This window comes from Nanorana parkeri, unplaced genomic scaffold (assembly GCF_000935625.1).
Source record: "Nanorana parkeri isolate BGI_ZX_2015 unplaced genomic scaffold, ASM93562v1 scaffold244, whole genome shotgun sequence".
Lineage (NCBI taxonomy): Eukaryota > Metazoa > Chordata > Amphibia > Anura > Dicroglossidae > Nanorana > Nanorana parkeri.
Genome location: NW_017306512.1, coordinates 930,519 through 949,132, shown reverse-complemented (window position 1 = coordinate 949,132; position 18,614 = coordinate 930,519). Strand labels below are relative to the sequence as shown.

Below are 18,614 nucleotides of genomic sequence, written 5' to 3'. Positions count from 1 at the left end.
CGCTCGCCGCTGGGTACCGATCCGGTGCTGGGCCCCCCCAGGCCGAGGCCCTGGTGCGCCCGCACTGGCGGTGGTTCCGCCACTGATCCAAAACTATAATTGATCTCCTCCTTTTTCTTTATCCTTCTGGATTTCCATCAGATATCTTCTATGGGATTCTGTCTTTCATCCTTATCATATCATCAAAATAAGTTGCTTGCTTCTTCTGTGTATAAAATAGTTGAATAATTCTTTATATTCCCTGAATCTCCTTTCTCCATTGCTCAACCTTCTCAAACAATCCTCCTTAAAACCCCAATTTCTGTCCATCTCTGCTTTTGTTATTAATGAAGTCTGCGTTGCATATGTAACAATAGATTTGAGAACAGTTCTCTCATTAGAATTTTGGATTTCTGTAAAAAAAATCCTCTATCTCAAAACAGTTTGTAGCGAATTCTAACATATCTCGCCAGCAGTTGCTCTTACATTTATTTCCTGAAACACATCATTTTTTTTTCATATATTGGACTAGTAACAAGGATCTTCTGACCTTTTATTTCTTCTTCACTACTTTATACAATTAGCATACACTCTGTTTTTGAGCGCAAGCCCCCTCACCCTAGAATTCCAGTTATCATTGCAGAGGAAATCCAGAGAGAATCTTGCATGCCAATCAGCATCAAACTGGCCACACAGCATGGAGCCGGATTCCTGGCCAATCAGGAAAGCCAGGCGGCGAGTCATTACCCACCACCCGCCTTCCTGATTGGCCGGGAAGCCGGCTCCATGTTCTCTTGCGGCGCTGTCGGTCAGAGGAACTCTCCCTCTGACCGGAAGTTCTAGTGTTTGGGAAGGTACGGAACATTTGGCCAAGTACGAGTACTCGCCCAAATACTCGGTATCTGGACTAATACCGATACTAGTATCATTATCGGTGCATCCCTACTAATTAGTGTTTTACAGGATCTCTTCACCAGTTCACAACCGCAAAGAATATTAAGTTTGGGCTCGATGTTCGAGCCGAACCTGAGTTTGACTTGAACATCAGCAGTTTGTGTGTTCGGCAAACACACAAACTGTCAAGGTGTTCGGTGGGCTTTTCACCCACCGAGCACACCGCACAAGGCACTGTGCCTTGTAAGCCCTGATTTTTTTCAAAAGTGTGGCCTCCTTTGTAAAACTAACCCTTTAGTGAATGGGTAGAGGTACAAGTACCCCTTACTCATTCACAAGGGGGGGCGCATCTGGGTGCCCCTTTATTAAAATGGTAGCCTGATGTGAATAAGCCCCCTGCTCTCACCACAGGAAAGGAGGAGGGCAAGTAAGACTCAATCCACGGCTCCCAGACCTTCTAAAACTTGCCAACTGTGTCATTCTGAATTGCTATAATTTTTTTTAAAAACATAACCTGTGAGATCGGATCAAAGAGAATGATAGGGGATTTCATGCAATAACACATTGAGCCTCAGCAAGAAAAAAGAAGATAACTGATTGAAATTGATGGTGAGTACACACTATAGGCTTCCAACTCAGTAATGCTTCCAAGGGGTCTTTACAAAACAATTTGCCTGTGACCATGTGAAGCATGCCTACTATTTTTATGCTTCTCTACTTTTTATTTTTCCTTATCCAATAATTATGCAGTTAAAGCCCGGTTGTAGAAGAACTACAAAAATATTGAGGGTGATGTGTTAATGTCTTACTGTGAGCTTTACTCTAAATCTGCCCAAGTGCAAGCTCAAATTCCTCCGTGCAGGCTACAGAGAGGATCACTACTCTGTGTGTGAGAGCAGCAGTCTCTTTGCTGGATCCAAACTGCCCCGACCAACATAGTGCTAGAGCTCTCTACTCAGAATCAGCATGAGCTTCTTGTTCTCTGTTTTTCATATAGAGGACCAATGAACAGAGACTTCTGAAGACCTTCTGCTGTTACCCATGCTGATTGTTACCTCTTTTATCACTGTATGCTGCTCTCGTGCTGTGATTTGTACAGGATGCTTCCTCTTATGCAGAGTAGCAACAGTGCTGTATGTTCTTTATGTGTCAACTGTTTGCATATCTTTGAATGGTTGAACACCCATGGCCTTTATGAATGCTATTGAAGCTATACTTTACGCTTTATCTCTACAGACAGTTGTTATAGGGCATGGCTCACATTAACAGATCTTTCGTGCAAAGTCCAAACTTTGTAAGTAGCCCAGCTCCTTTTACTTTGTGTATAGGACAGGGTACTTTTAACTATTTCATTGATTGGAATACCTAAATCCAATTACCCTTTTTGTTTAAGCCAACTGTTCTGCAAAAATATGTAACACACAACTTGTATGCATTTGTAAACTAGATTCTGTCAAATTATTGTTATGACCTATATGAAGATCAGATCATATTTTAAGAACCATTGACGTTGAAATACAAATAATTCCAAAGGGTTTTGATATTTATGAAAAAATATTTTTCTTTTGTCACTGTGGCCCAGATAATGTGTTGAAAGAGAACTAAATCCAAACCTTTTTTTTGGCTTTAGTTCTCTTTTGGGTCACAGACGTACATTTACTAATTTCCTCCTGTGACCCAAACTCAGCAAATAGCGGGTTATTGCTCACTATATGCTGACAGCGCAGAGCTGCACTGCAGCCAGGAAGGATCACAACAATATTTTTGGGATCCACCCCACTGCTTGATTGACATCTGGCTCTGCCTCACTAGAGCCAAAGCCAGCTGTGCCCGCCCCCTCCCCTGTCTGTCCCTCCAGTGAGCACTGGAGGAATAGAGAAGAGAGGGGGGAATCGCTGCGGGGAGCGGTGACTGACAGACACTAGACTCTGCACAGAGAAGCCTGTGAGGTGAGTAATCAGCGGTTTGTGATTTGTCCACAGACTGAACTCCAAACCTATCTCCCTGATGACTTGCAAGCAGAGTGATTTTCCGCTAGGACCTACAGAGAAATAATCCTGCATGTGCAATATAGCATGGCCTTCATGGCTTGAAATAGCATAGGTGCACTGCCTGCAGGGTGTCCCTCTAATGAGGCAGCCTCAGGTGGCATCTATTTGGGTCATGTGGGGGGGCAGGCAGAGCTGCTCTGCTGCACAATGTTTGCAGTGTGCCTGCCACCCCCTTTCCTGCCAGAGTGTCCCAAGTTGCTAAGAGCCTGTGGGAAGATGTGAAAGGGGCATACATATCGCTCTGCTCAGCTCATAGCAATCTGGGACCCACTGGCTGGCATCAGCGTTCCACCCAGAGCCTGGCAACCAGAGATGTGACTGGTTGCTTGGAGCTGGGCGGGACAATGACCCGAGTGGGAAGATGCAGAACCTGCAGAGGGTGGCATCACTCCACCACCACCCCAATTCCCGGCCACCTCAGACGGCAAAAAGGCTAAGGACACCACTGATTGCCTAGTTTTGACCATGGTCTCCTGCTGTTTTGAGGTATGTACAAGAGGGTGTACTTAGTATGAGAAGGGCAGAGAGAGGATGTTACGCTTAGGTTTCTTAAATATATAGTTATATGTGACTGGGCAACTGAGAAGGAGAAAAGCAATATATAAAAATATCACAAATAAAAATAACTACAATTATATAAACGGAGGAACATTTTTTGTTTATTGTACATGAATTTAATTACATTTTTATCAACAGTATCACCTAAATAGATTTACGCTTGAAGAGTCTTACTTGGAGAAATCAAAACACTAACAAATCTGCTCCATGAAATCTTTGCTATATATCATTGATAAGTAAGGCCATATATTAAACCACAAAACAAAGTTTAATTCAATGTATTTATCTTCTTTGAACAAGTCAAGTATTTTGCTGCTTCAAGTAGGGATATCAATTATCCATACTGCGTCTTGTTGTATAAAAGCCTCAAGCCAAACATTAAGCTCTTCCATCCCTTCCCCAGGACAACTCATGCATTAATCTTATCTGTCACAAACATGTAAAGACAACAGACATATAAAACAGAATATAAATGCAGCTTCAGGATCAAACAATGGCATTTAGATTCAATGCAGTATTAAAGCAGCTGGCTTTCTCGACTTGCTCATGCTCTTTCTTGCATATTGGCATTCCGCTCGCGCAAGTAAGAATCGATGACAGACAAAGGCACACCTTGCATTAGAAGGCGAAAAAACGTGAGCCCACCTATAAAGTAAAATATTGAAAAGTTAACATAATCTAGAATGGTGTACATTTCTGCATCTACTTCCACTCAGCATAGATCGCTTGTGAACTAAAAGTTTAATTTACAAAGTATTGCATGGTATTATTATAATCATTTAAATTATGAACAAACAGACATTGTGTAAACTCAGTAGAAAGCGGTGACAATAAAGCATACCTAAAGCCAAAACTTTTTTGTTTAGCTTTGGATAAAGTAGGGGATGGCTAAAAAAACCTATATAAGTTTTTTTCATGTATCCCATTGGGAAGATTTCCTTTCAAATCCTGTCCGAGCAACACAACAGAAAGTGACAGTAAATCTCTCCAAAATAAGGGGAAATCCTTACTTAGTCCATTGTCACTAAAATTGGTATGCCCTTTGGAAGTTCCCCTCCACCTCCTGTTGCAGTGGCAACAGCAATATTTGGGAAGTCCCTGCTATGTATATGGGGAGAAATATCGGTATATGTTCAGATTAAAATTGTATAGGGTGTAATCTATTGTTGTGGAGAAACTACAGCTGTCAATGTATTCAACAATCATATTCATTTTAATTTACATTACTCTCTTTTTCTATTTGGAGGAACTGGATTAGGGATCCACCTACGAATACATTTTGTCCCCGTTTTGTCCGAAGTGTCACTGTTCACCCTAATTCAATAAAAGGCAAATTAAATAAAAGGCAAATGTGCCTTTCTTAAACTACTGATGAATTCACAACAAAGGAGAACACTTTTCCATTTAAAATTGCCCCCAAAAAGTAGCTCCTTATCACTCCTCAAGAATAGCAATGGACCGGCTTGCTATATGTAGCCCCACCCGCAAGTGGTGCTCTAAGAGTGATTGGACAGATCTCGGAATTAGTCCCAGTCCATATTGGGAAACTACATGGAACAAAAATACAAGATTAAAATATTAATGAAATAATATAAGAACAAAAAAACTAAACACACTCTTGGTATAAGCCAGGTATAAAGATATTTGTAGATCCTTGGGCTTGCTATGTAATGCTATAAACATGGACACATTTGTTGGTACCCTTACAGCTCATTAGTACAATGCATCATTCCACTTAAAAAGTGATTACATTAAAAGCAGTTGTCTCAATGTACCTTTGGTATGCCATAGAGTAAAACAAAGTGGGAAAAGAAATAGATATTGTAAAATGACCTGGAGAGATTTCATGCTGTACATCACATGAAACAGGAGACCGTTTTTGCTTTTGTATACAATCTTTATAAAGTTAAATTTAACAACTTGTAGGCTAGATGTTGAGGAAGAATATTATATGTAGGATAACATTCTTGTGTTGTTCGGGAACAGATGTTCGGGAAACCAGCACCTTGTCTGTTTTAGGGCTTGTATTAGAATGAACTACCATGTGCATTTCACATGTACATGATTATACCATCATGTATATGATGAAGAAGTAACCACCATATCCAGATAACATGTACTGTAGATGAGAATTCAATTATGTACATGGTACATATCGGTGAATCCACCATGATATACATGTACATGAATCCATTAGCATATCTATGTAACATGTACTGCAGATGAATTGCCCATCATAAACATGTCACATATTAATGAATCCACCATCATGTACATGTTGAGTAAACCATTTTAGTATTACATGTAATGTTGATGCTAGACTCCAGGCAAACTGTTTTCCTTTGCAAAGCATTGGTCTTTCTGTCTATCCAGTCCTGCACTTTACACACAGGTACATATTAGCTGCAGAGAGAGGTAATCTTAGAAATTCTATGTTGGTAGTTGGCTGAGGATGGATCATTTGGGATATTGGGGTATGGTACTTTTCATACATGGAATGCCTGGGATGTTATTTGTGATTATTTGAGGGTCCCATGAATACAAGTATGGCCAGGTTTCCATCATGGGACCCTGCAGGCACACTTTTGGCACCTCAAGGAATACCCCATTTTAGTGTCACCAGTTTATACACTTTCTTGCTTTACTGGACTTTACCTGGATTAGAATATTATAACACTGTATAAATAAACATACACTATATTACCATAAGTATTGGGACACCCCTCCAAATCATTGGATTCAGGTGTTCCCTGAAATTTCCTTGCTACTAAATATTCCACGGTCAATTGTTAGTGGTATTATAGCAAAGTGGAAGCAACTGAGAACAACAGCAACTCAGCCACGAAGTGGTAGGCCACGTAACATGACAGAGCGGGGTCAGCGCATGCTGAAGCGCACAGTGCACGGAAGTTGCCAACTGTCTGCAGATTCAATAGCTACAGACTTCCAAACTTCGTGTGGCCTTCAGATTGGCACAACAACAGTGCGTAGAGAGCTTAATGGAATGGGTTTCCATGGCCGAGGAGCAGCATCCATGCCTTACATCACCAAGTGCAATGTAAAGAGTCGGATGCAGTGGTGTAAAGCACACCGCCACTGGACTCTAGAGAAGTGGAGACGTGTTCTCTGGAGTGACAAATGATGTGTCTGGGTTTGGCGGTTGCCAGGAGAACGGTACTTGCCTGACTGCATTGTGCCAAGTGTAAAGTTTGGTGGAGAGGGGATTATGGTGTGGGGTTGTTTTTCAGAGGTTGGGTTTGGCCCCTTAGTTCCAGTGAAGGGAACTCTTAAGACATCAGCATACCAAGACATTTTGGACAATTTCATGCTCCCAACTTTGTGGGAACAGTTTGGGGATGGCCCCTTCCTGTACCAACATGACTGCGCACCAGTGCATAAAGCAATGTCCATAAAGACATGGATGAGCGAGTTTGGGGTGGAGGAACTTGACTGGCCGGCACAGAGTCCTGAACTCAACCCGATAGAACACCATTGGGATGAATTAAAGTGGAGACTGCGAGCCAGGCCTTCTCGTCCAACATCAGTACCTGACCTCACAAATGCACTTCTGGAAGAATGGTAAAACATTCCCATAGACACACTCCTAAACCTTGTGGACGCCTTCCAAGAAGAGTTGAAGCTGTTATGGCTGCAAAGGATGGGCCGACTCAATATTGAACCCGACAGACTAAGAGTGGGATGCCACGCCACGCAAGTTCATGTGCGTGTAAAGGCAGGCGTCTCAATACTTTTGGTAATATAGTGTATATGAGGTGGCTGTATTTTTACTTATGGTAAGTATAAATTACTTGCCAAATAACAATACATGGAAAATTCATCTATTTGCCTTTGCTGAAAATTCATCTATTTGCAGATGGTAAATCTGGTCTTGGATTCAAGTTTATAATATAGGTAGTTGATAGGTTATAGCCACAGGATGTGCAAAAAGATGAATCCATATTTGCAAGGGTCCGGGCAAAACTGTCACTTTGTTGTAGGATGGACCATGTTTAGCTTTGAGTCCACCAATAAAAACCCTGTTTTCTGAATTCAAAGGTTAACTATAATAGAATTGGATTAATTATACATTGATAAACTGATGTTTTATGTCCATCCAACACATTAGGTAAAGTTTTTGTGTTTTAAGGCAGCCAACTGAATAGTCATAATGTATTATGGATAAAACGGCTATTATCTGGATAATGAGGTTGTTTCTCATTGTTTAATTCAAACATCATGGCATTGACCATATGTCATGGTGCCATAAACTGCTTTCAGCTTTGGCTGGATTCTAAGCAAACCAAACAAGAAATTGAAAATGACCAGTAGGAAGTAAACATGTAAGTCAGTAAATATTAGCTGAATGATATCTCTGAAAAAAAATGGTGGGTTAGCTGGTGAAGCAAACCAGAGTTAGGTTATAGATGAACAGATGCTTTGCTTGGAAAGACATAAGCTTCATATGACATATCCATATGAAAGCTTACCTTAGATGACAATACACATTCAATAATCCTTATTGTGCAACTAAGGGAGAAAGAAAGAGAAGTAATGAACACTTAGAAGCTAATAAAGAAGACAATGATTACCAAATTGAGCAGGATGTGATGTCATGATAGTTTAAACATTTAGTAAGGTGTGGTGGGTGTTGGAGCTCAGTAAAAAGTATAAGCCAGTAGTCTAATACATTTTATAAATACAATTAATCACTGAATTAATAATAGAACACATACTAGCAGATCTATGTCTGCCGTTGTTTACAAGTCAGCATTTTACGGGTTAACCTTTGTGGAATGGGATGAGTTTACACTAAAAACATATATATATGTATATATATATATATAGACACACACACACACACACACACAAAGAATCACACTTGATATATAATATATATATGTTAAAAATTAGAATTGTGTTTTAGAAGTAATATACAGACCATAAATCACAATAAAACTACTGTATGTACGGTATGTGGTAAATGAATAAAGCTATGTAAATACACTGAATGTTGGTTTGTTGCAATTGTATTGGCATCTAGTTTTTAGAACTTGAATGGCTGTTAGAATTAATCATTTCAAATAAGCAGCAAAGTACTTAAGGTGTGCTATAACTGTAAATGTTTGCCATATATTTTATATTAGGCCTTGTACACAGTTTCTGCTGTTAAATTGGTCATCTCTGCCCAGGAGTACTGTGATCACCATCTTGTAAAGAATGTTAAAATTATTGATCTCTGTGACATCTGCAGCTGCCATTACCATTGACACTATTCCATTTAACATTGGCACCTACAGTGCTTGCTGTTCATCCAAAATATGGAACAATGTCAGCTACTGTGACCAAAGAGCTCAATCATGGTTATAGTGGCCCAGGTTCACACTACCACTTGGTGACATAACAGTTCCAGGTAAAGGGTGACGACATCAATTGCAATAGGTGGAGAAGTAATCTTATCAGGATCTTAAATGTAGAACTTTGAAGAACATTTCTGTGTATATTAATGTTCTGGTCTAGGTGTATTTTCTGAATGAAGTCAAATATTGTATTGAAAAGATCTTGTTATGTTATGGTTATGGTAAAATGCATAGCCTGGTCAAAGTATGATTTACCATGAAACAAGATTTGTAATCTAGTCTGAAATTACAAATACTTGTATTACATGCAATGTACAGTTCAAGATGAGCAGGGATTATATCAATGGGAAGTATCATTGAGTGTAATATTTTGTGTAATAAACCTGCTTCTGTTTCCACAAGCCGAAAGGTTCTCCGCTTATTGACCCTGTAGAATCAGAACATTTTAATGATAAATGCTGTTTTTAGCATATCGGTATAAGCGACACCTAATTGGGTAAGCAGATAGATGGCATACTCTACATAACACCTATCTGCAGAAACAACATCTGTGCAAATCTTTTAAGCAGCAATGCTTTATGCAGCATGAACCTCTCTGATAGGGCATATGTTCTTTAAATACTGAAGGCTTCCCAAAATGAATAGATTTACTAACACGACAATACTCAACATCATACACTTTTATGTTGGCAAAAAAAAATTGAGATATGTTTTTTTTTTTTTAGTATATATATTTTTTAAGACAATTGGTAATTACGAGCCAGTGGATTCTTATTCTGTAGGCTACAGCAGTGAATTTCATCCATTGGTGGTCCTCAAACAGATTGCTGCCGGCCCACAGCGACTCAAGTAGGCACAAATATCAACTAGTGCACAGGCATACAATTTAAAGGTGAGGGTTAGAGATGAAAGAAAACCTTTTTATGCAAAATTACCAGTACCAGAATCAATGATTATCCATACATAAAAAGTTTTTGAAACAAACAATCACTGTTATGTTTCTTTCCATAATCCCCACTGTCAGTTTCCAGGTGGTCAGACCTCAACTAATACAGTACTTTAACACCATAAATAACACAACTTATCACAAGGTGGTATTAATCAGAGATAAATCATTTCTTATTCCACTTTTAATTTTGTTGTTTTCTATTTTGTTTCTTTATTTTAAAAATGTAACTGTACCTAAGTAGTGCTAGCGCTGTAAAGTAGGAAGGTAGAAGGGAACTTGGTTACAGTGATAAACTTTTTCATTTAGAAAGCAAATCCTGACATCAACAAGCCATTTTTGTCCACACAACTGCTGCTCACTGGATTTTTTCTCTTTTTTTGGACCATTCTCAGCAAACCTGAGAGATGTTTGTGCGTGAAAACCCCAGTAGATCAGCAGTTTTTCAAATACTCAGACCAGCCCGTCTGGCACCAACAACCATGCCACGTTCAAAGTCACTTAAATCCCCTTTCTTCCCCGTTCTGATGCTCGGTTTGAACTTCAGCAAGTCGTCTTCACCACGTCTAGATGCCTAAATGCATTGAGTTGCTGCCATGTGATTGGCTGATTAGCAATATGTGTTACCAAGCAATTGAACAGGTGTACCTACTAAAGTGGAAGGTGAGTGCATGTTACTGCATTTCATATGATTCTAGGTAGCAGGTTGATGTTTTTTTTTAAATCTAGATATAGCCCCCATGTTCCTCTGCAGCAAGTGTTTAACATGAATAGACCACCACGAAAGAGTAGGGTATATTATTTTCATTATTTTCTGTATCCTTGCTTTTGGTATGGTTAATTGAAAGAACTGCAAATAATATTACACCACTTTACCTTTCACTTCAAGCTTGCAGTCAACTTCGGCCTCACCCAGGTCATTGACTGCTTTGCAGGTGTATGTGGCTCCATCATAGGGGCTTGGCTTACGTATCTCCAATGTACATACACTTTGGTTGCTAAACATTCTGTATCTGGGGTCATTTTCAATTATCACTTTATTTTTCATCCAAGTAATTTTGGGCTGCAAATAATAACATACATCATTTAATAGGCCTGTTGTTTGAGCTGGTATTTGTAATACTCTTGATAATCTGTAGTCCAACTTTATCATAGTTAAGTAATACAACACTCCTATAACAGCACTGTTCATTGAAGGATATTACCAATAAGAAATAACAAATACAAGGAGCTTATAGGGTTTTGGTAAAATATAGGTATACTGGGGTAGAATGAAGACTTGGCATAATGGACTGAGCACAATTTCAAGATCACTAAATTCTGCATAGCTAATCTTAAATCGTCAATCTCTGGCATACTCCCTACCACCTCCTGCCCCTCAGCAAGCTTGCCCACCACATGATGATGTAGGTGTAAAAGTTAGAAGGGGGTGGCTCAGAGCATGAAAATCAAAATTTGCATAACTGACCACCCTGGGCTTTCAGTGCTACAGGTCTTTTCTTGAAGACCCCAAAAATATGTGAAGACACTTCATAGTGCTCAAAGTTTATAAAACATCTGCACTGTTTCCCCGCACCAGTTAGTACATCTATACCAGCAAGCTTACACCTGCAAAAGTTAAAACCAAAACTGATGTCCACACAAATGCGTGAAGATATTCAGTCCATCAAATCACTTCCATAAATAATCATTGAATTTCAAAGTATACATCACTCAATCCCCAAATTCACACCGACCTAACCAGTCACATCAATCAGGTGCAGGCTTTAAAGATACATGCTGGCGTAACAAAATCCTGGAATTCCAACTTAGAGCCGCACATCCAACAGTTCATAAAAAAGTCAGATTTATTGAAAGTTCATACTTTCCAAGTGCACAGTAAAATCATGCCACACCGATACTGCGCATTCCACCAAATAGGCTTACTCATGGAGACTACTTCCATAAATAGTTCTACTTCAAAAATAAATTGTTCTTTTTATCCATATACAACTGATGAGCGTAAAATTACTGTATTTTTGATATTCACATCTCCACTTCTTACTGTGGTACATGGGATACAATAAGCTAAAGAGGAACTCCAGGTATTATCAAAATGAACTCTTGCAGTGGGGCTACCCCTGAACTGCAAGGGTTAACTGCTCATTTTGATCTATGGGTCGGAATGCAAATTATATACTCACCTGATCCTTGGTCCTGCGGGAGTCAGCACTCACCTCTCCCCCCCTACATGGCCTCCTCATGTCTAATGCAGGCGAATGGATCTGCATTAGACATGATGAGTGGGAATTTGACCGCCGGAGCACAGGGGAGAAGAGGCTGTGGGGCACTGGTCTAGCAGCCAGCTGGGATTGCGGATCACATAAGTATATCTTCTTTAATTTTGTTAATTCCTGGAAGCTCTCCCCAGGCACTTTGCAGCTTGTGTAGCATACCCAAAGTGTTTAGGAAGTAGAGAGCTGTTGATTTATCCATTTTGGCTCAGTACAAAATAACAAAATATTAACTTATCAAAATGACTTGCTATATATTAAAAGTAACAAATCCCTACTCGTAGAAATAAACCCCGTGGAAGTATCTTCAGGTTTACACACGTGACTATCTCTTATTGTTTTCTACCCTGTATGCATCTATGCTTTTTCAGCCCGGATGCCTCTAATGTGGCCTTATTGTTTGCCACCGTAACGAACACTCCGTCTACGCAGGGATGCAATTTGTAGTGCCAATCTCTGATTAACCCTAATATGCCCTATGTTGTCCCCCTCTCCTTTTGTTATGTTCTATTCTCCCCCTTACCCCCCAGTACTCAGAGACGTGTACGGGCATGGCATTCAAACCTGTTTATCGATTACACAAACTGTATAGCAGTATATTCATATTTAACTGTGTGCCTTACTTGCTAATCTTTGTAACAGAGGTAACTTTATTCTGAGTAGTGAATTTTACTGTAATACATTGCTTGATTCTCACAAGACTGTTACCATTGCCTGTATTTTGTAAAACCGTGAATAAAAATCTATGTTTAAAAAAAAAAAGTAACAGATCCCTATTGGTTTGTACTTTCTATTTGCTTCTACAAAAAAAAATGATTCGTTAAGCTTTATTTCTACAGCAAACTAATCATGGAAATGATGAGAGGGCATTGAAAATTTCATTAGTTATGTGTGTCACGATACCCTCACAAGGGATAATTTACTAAAGGAGTACATTTTTCACTTTTATTGAAATTTCAGGCCTCTCAGATGAATTAAATCCAAACTTTATATTTCGGAGAGCTATTACATAATTAGTATTTACCTTTGGATTTCCGCGAACACTGCAGTTCAATGTAGCATTGTACCCAGCAATGGCTACTGTATGAACTAAGGGATGAGTAAACTGAGGTGCTTCTTTGAAGTCAAAATCTTGATATTCTGGACGCTTATAAGGTTTTCCTGTAAAATCATAACCTTATGTTACGAAATACACAACAAAAAAAGATGTAACACATTTATATTAGTTGATGCTAGCCCTCTCTTAAAATTTCTGAAGATTGGACACTATTATTTTGTGTGATACCTTTCCAAGAGTCCATATATAAAAAAAAAATGTAATAAAAATAAAATTAGCCATCTTGTAAAAGAAGAGCAATAACACTTACCAGTCTCACCGCCAGAGACTCCATTGTTCACTTTCCTGAAGAGCTACTCTCGCCAAAGATTCTTTAACATCCAACACTTTCAGATGCCCATGTCTCCTTGTTACACACTAGAGTTCCACCTTTTGGTTGCTATATCACAACTGTATCGTCGCAGAGCTGTTGTAACATAGCGGCTTGCAACTGGAACGACAGTGTACAGCCAAGGAAGTGTTGGATGCTGGAAATTCTTTTGCTCTGCAAGAAGATAGGAATCCCTGGAGTATAATTACTTTTCTTTTACAGGCTGGTTGTTGTTTTTTTTTCTTTAGCGGCTAAGTCATTTTAACAAAGAAAAGTAAATAAAGCATGTTGCAAGTCTAGAAAATAAAAGCAACATATAAATTGACCATCCTACCTTCCTTCTCAATAAGTGCACAGTTTACGGTCCTAGTTGCTGTTTCACTGAGGCCGCACATATTTTCAGAGAAGACACGGAAATAATACTCATTTCCTATTACAAGTTCTGATATGGTTGCACTGGTTCTATGGTAGTGCTCCAGAACTGTGAACCATTCCTATAGGTATAGGAATAACTGTTAATGCTCTAGATTAAACACATGAAATTTCACATTTCATACATGACACATTTCATACAAGAAAAAAAAAGGAAAATGAATGCAGCCACCTCACCTAAGGACTACATGAATTTACATTTTTATTCTTGGGTTTGGATACACTTTAAGGCTGAATTCACTAAGCAGTAATGGTTATTATTTAGTAAAATGATCATTATGAACAGCATTGTAAGCCAAGGAGTGCAAAAAAATAACAAATAAAATAACTGAAAATAATGATCCTTATGGCAAAAAAGAAAAACACATTATAGTGTGCAAATTAATTCTATATTGGCCGTGGACAAAAGGAAGAAAACAGAAAGTATGAATGAACAGTGTATTATTATTATTATTATACAGGATTTATATAGCGCCAACAGTTTGCGCAGTGTACCATGGTTTTCTTGTCTGCTTTCTGTATAGTGTATCCTATGATTGCAGCATTGCCATTGTCTACTGGTGGCTTCCATTCTAGTGCAACATTCTCTCCCCACACTTCTTCAATATCTACAGACTGTGGAGGTCCAGGTTTTTCTGGATGAATAGATAGACAAAGATTAGGAGATTGTGAATCATATAGTCCATATTACTGTATATGGTCTTTAATGCAGCACCATACATTTTGATTGATTGGCTGATGTCTACCTAAAGAATATTAGATTATCCAAAGTGTAAAAGGTATGTGGTTAGTCAATCATTTTTATCCATATAACTAAAATCTACACTGCCCTGGTGCATATTTCAGTAGATATAGGAATTGAAGCACATGCCAATTCAAATAGAGTCTCTACTTGAGTGTGCCGTGACCCTAATGTAATAAAGTTGTACCTGGACTATTTTAATTGTTGCGGCAGTTCGGTTCCTACATCTACTGGGTTCACTGTCAAGCCAAGGATACTGTGGAAATCCTTTGGATTACAGAAGCTGTCCACCCTTCAGCCAGATCCCACATAATCACATCACTTAACTACTGCTGGGTGAGAAACACCAAGAGGATAACCACACAGGTTCAGTGCTTTCTTTCCACACTTTCAAATACGGGTGCAAATACCTTTCAGACATTCTGAAAAGTTTGTTTAAACCTTGGACTGCTTATTTTGCAACTCTGTAGTTACACAGTCCTTGTAGCTATAATCCAGTTACACACTGCACATAACAGGTTCTTGCCCAAGATAGTGACATGTGTGGACACAGATATTTAAATTAGGCAGTATGATAAGCACACTTGTCTTGTAGCACTGGCATTTAGGGTTCCATTTCCAGTATGTACACTATCAGAATGGCTTTGGCCATAATATAAGCACATACAACAAGTTAATTGTTTAACTGCACTGATATTGAGCTTCTCAGATCAGAGGGTCCTTAGGGGCAGGTAAAATAGACCTGTCAGGACAGAAATATGGAAGATTCTCATATGCGTACATGCTTTTTCAATGGTAGAGACTTACCAAGTAGTAAAGGAAGAATAAGTATGATAGCCCTAGAAGATGCACCTTTAAAAACAAGTTGGAATGGAAACTCTGGAAGTTTCTGGTGGTAGTTTTAGTTAACCTGGTCTATAAAACCTTTCAACATTTCGTGTCAAGCAGGTAAAAATATCACATACAATATATTGTTAGGTTATGTATTGTTATAATTACATACAGGCCAATTAGCTATCAAATTTTCATTGCATTGGGTTCTGGGTTTGATCCCTATGTGAAACACTAGCTACTTTGAATATGTATGTTTTCAGGTTTATTTCCAAAACCCAAAAACATGCTCATGCTGAGTTCATGAGCGTTCATGCATATTGTTATTATTACATAGTATTTATATAGCGCCAACAGTTTGCGCAACGCTTTACAATATAAGGAAGACATTACAATCACAATACAATTTAAGACTAGATGGTAAGGAGGGCCCTGCCCCTGGGGGCATACAATCTAAAAGGGGAAGGGGAAGTGATACATGAGGAGGTAGCTGTGTGGGGATGAATTGTTTGAGAACGTGACGGTTCAGTGGTTAGGTTGAGGTGGGATGCATATAGGCATGTGTATGTGTATCTGCCTATCTAATAGGAGCATCAGACCATACACTTTGTCAGAGACAGAGACAAAAGGAATTATTTAGTTATTTTCCCTAATAGTCTGCAGAATACGTTTGTATAAAAATTAGTAAGATTTTAGAAGACAACATTTTCCACCCAGCTCACTTACAATCATTTGACATCTCTGTAAATAATGGAAAGCATTAAGGTGTATTATATCATAGTGATGTTTATCAGAATAAACTATTAGAATTCTTAATTATTGCACATTTTCTCAGCCAGTGGTACAGGTACCCCACGTAACAATAATACATCCCACACAAAACACAATTTAGTAAAGAGAATCTCTGTTCATTTTTAAACTTCCAATTATGTGAAAAGGAATACAAAAAAAAAATATTTTTTCTTTGCATATAGTTGCTTGAATTAAGTAAATAGGGCATCACTGAGCTAAGTAAAATGTGTTGCTTTAGTAAACCAAGCCCACTATATTTCACCAAATAAGAATATAAACACGTATAGTCTATTCTGGGGTGCATTAGATAAAACATCAAAAACTGAGGGCAAACACCTGATGTTACAAAATGATACATAATATATGAACTTTAGAAACACTGTACTGAATGCATGCATGGAAACGTATGTAAATTCTTACCAACAATCTGAATAAAGATTGATGCCTTATCTTGTAGGTTCTCAACTTTCACCTTCAAATCATATTTTCCGGAATGACTTCTCTCTGCTTTCCGGATGAAAAGGATAGTGTCGCATTCAGTGTTGCGGATGCTTATTTGTGTTTTGTCCACATGTGAGCCATTCTTTTTCCAAGATACTTTGGGTCTGGGTTTTCCCTAAGAAAAACATGTCAAAGTTTTAAAAAGATTACCTTTACTACGGTGGCCTTTGTCTATAACTAGTGAATTAATAATACAGTGAATACAGTAATACAGTTAAATAAACAGAGATGTACAATGATAAATAGTTGTAAGAAAAAAACCTACATACAATACATTTTTTTTACATGCTTTTAAAACATAATGGTGTGTCTAAATATTTAATATGAGTGTACATTTGGGATATTAATATAAACAGAATGTGTCCCTGTATTATAAGTGATACCCATAATTCAAGTGGGGCTGTACTAGGGTATGCAAAAACTAAACTCCAGACAGATATGAAAGACAAAAAGGAAATAAATAAGTAAATATGTGCTGGGTAACTACCAGTTAAGTTCAGTGAGTTGTATGCCACCTTAAGGATCTGTGACAGAGAGGTAAACTCAAGAAAATGCTGCTTATTCTTTATTGTCCAGTAACTAGGTTGGGATGGGAAAGAGACCGTCAAATGAAGGTGAAGCTGCAGCAGTGAAAGATAAGTTCCCCTCCCCTGCCAAATAGGGCTGTGCTGTGTGGCAGAGCGGTGTAAATCTCAGAAATGGATAGATAGAAATATAAATCCTTTGGCAGGTAAAACTGCTGTCATATATGTATTTCTTCTGAGTATTTAGCTGTTTGCCTGAAGTTCAGCTTTAATTATATGAAAGTGCATAAGAGAATGTCTCTCCAATATGTGTGGATCTGAAATATGGCAAATCCCAAAATGCATGCCTGTAGGTATGGGGGCAGGGAATTCCCCATGGAATCAAATTAGGGAACCATAGAGTTTTCCAGAGCAGAGTGGGGGCTCGGCACAATGTGGCAAACAAAATGTTTCAATTCAAATGGCATTTTTCTATTTTTAACGAGAGTATGGCTTAACTAGAAATGAGTGTTCATATTTAAAAGACAAGTTACAATTGGTACCTGGAAAGGTATTACAAGGTTTACAGCTTCTCCAACTTTTCGAATATAGGTTTGCTTTAGGTGTCGTGGAAGACGAATCTTTGGAGGTACTAAACAATGAAAGATAAAAATAAAATTAATTTTTTCTAAATATGGTTATGAGAAACTTCACCCTCGATAATTTACTATGATTTCCTTAAATTTAGTAGCTGATTTACAGAATAGTTGTACTCTCCATCCTTTTACAAAAGAAATGAAACACTGAATTCTAAACAGGACAGCTAGATATCAGTTTTATGTTCACAGTAAACTCTGGCTGTGCAATCTCCTTTAGATATACCACGTGTATGTAATATGAGGATCTATCTAAACTATTTAATAATTTTGCATCCATTAGGGCAAGCAGTACATAGTTGTTGGCAAATCTAAAGAAGATCGTGCAGACAGATTGTAACGTGTGGTGAGTTTACGTGTCTACTAACATTGGCTTGACATGAGCTAGCCAAGGCCAAGGCTTCATTCTGACTGTGTGGTTAGAGCAAGCAAGATATGAAGCAAAATCTTCCTGGAGCTATTAAAACAAGTTAAAGTATTTTCCCCTGGACTTCTTTTCTCTTCCTCATTTATCATGGTCAATACATATATATGGATGTCATCTGCATGCACATTTAAAGAATATCTAAAGCCAAAACCATAGATAGATGGGTTAGAATTTTTGTCAAGTTTTAATTGCAGTTTGCAGCTTCTCTAGTGTGGAACCTTTTCTGTTTTACCTGTGAGAAAGTA

The 18,614-nt window shown here is 38.4% G+C and overlaps 1 protein-coding gene across 1 annotated transcript in view; it reads right to left on the bottom strand.

Annotated features, from left to right (window-relative positions):
• Window positions 1–3,625: 3,625 nt before the first annotated feature.
• MYBPC1 (myosin binding protein C, slow type) overlaps window positions 3,626–18,614 on the bottom strand; it is an 87,981-nt gene continuing 72,992 nt past the window's right edge. Inside the window, exons 27-33 of the mRNA XM_018556628.1 lie at window positions 17,850–17,938; window positions 16,703–16,898; window positions 14,413–14,552; window positions 13,820–13,979; window positions 13,083–13,219; window positions 10,662–10,848; window positions 3,626–4,127 (exon numbers count right to left, since the gene is read on the bottom strand). Coding sequence (XP_018412130.1) covers window positions 4,027–4,127; window positions 10,662–10,848; window positions 13,083–13,219; window positions 13,820–13,979; window positions 14,413–14,552; window positions 16,703–16,898; window positions 17,850–17,938 — 1,010 coding nt within the window. The 3' untranslated portion in view covers window positions 3,626–4,026. The remainder of the gene's footprint in view (window positions 4,128–10,661; window positions 10,849–13,082; window positions 13,220–13,819; window positions 13,980–14,412; window positions 14,553–16,702; window positions 16,899–17,849; window positions 17,939–18,614) is intronic.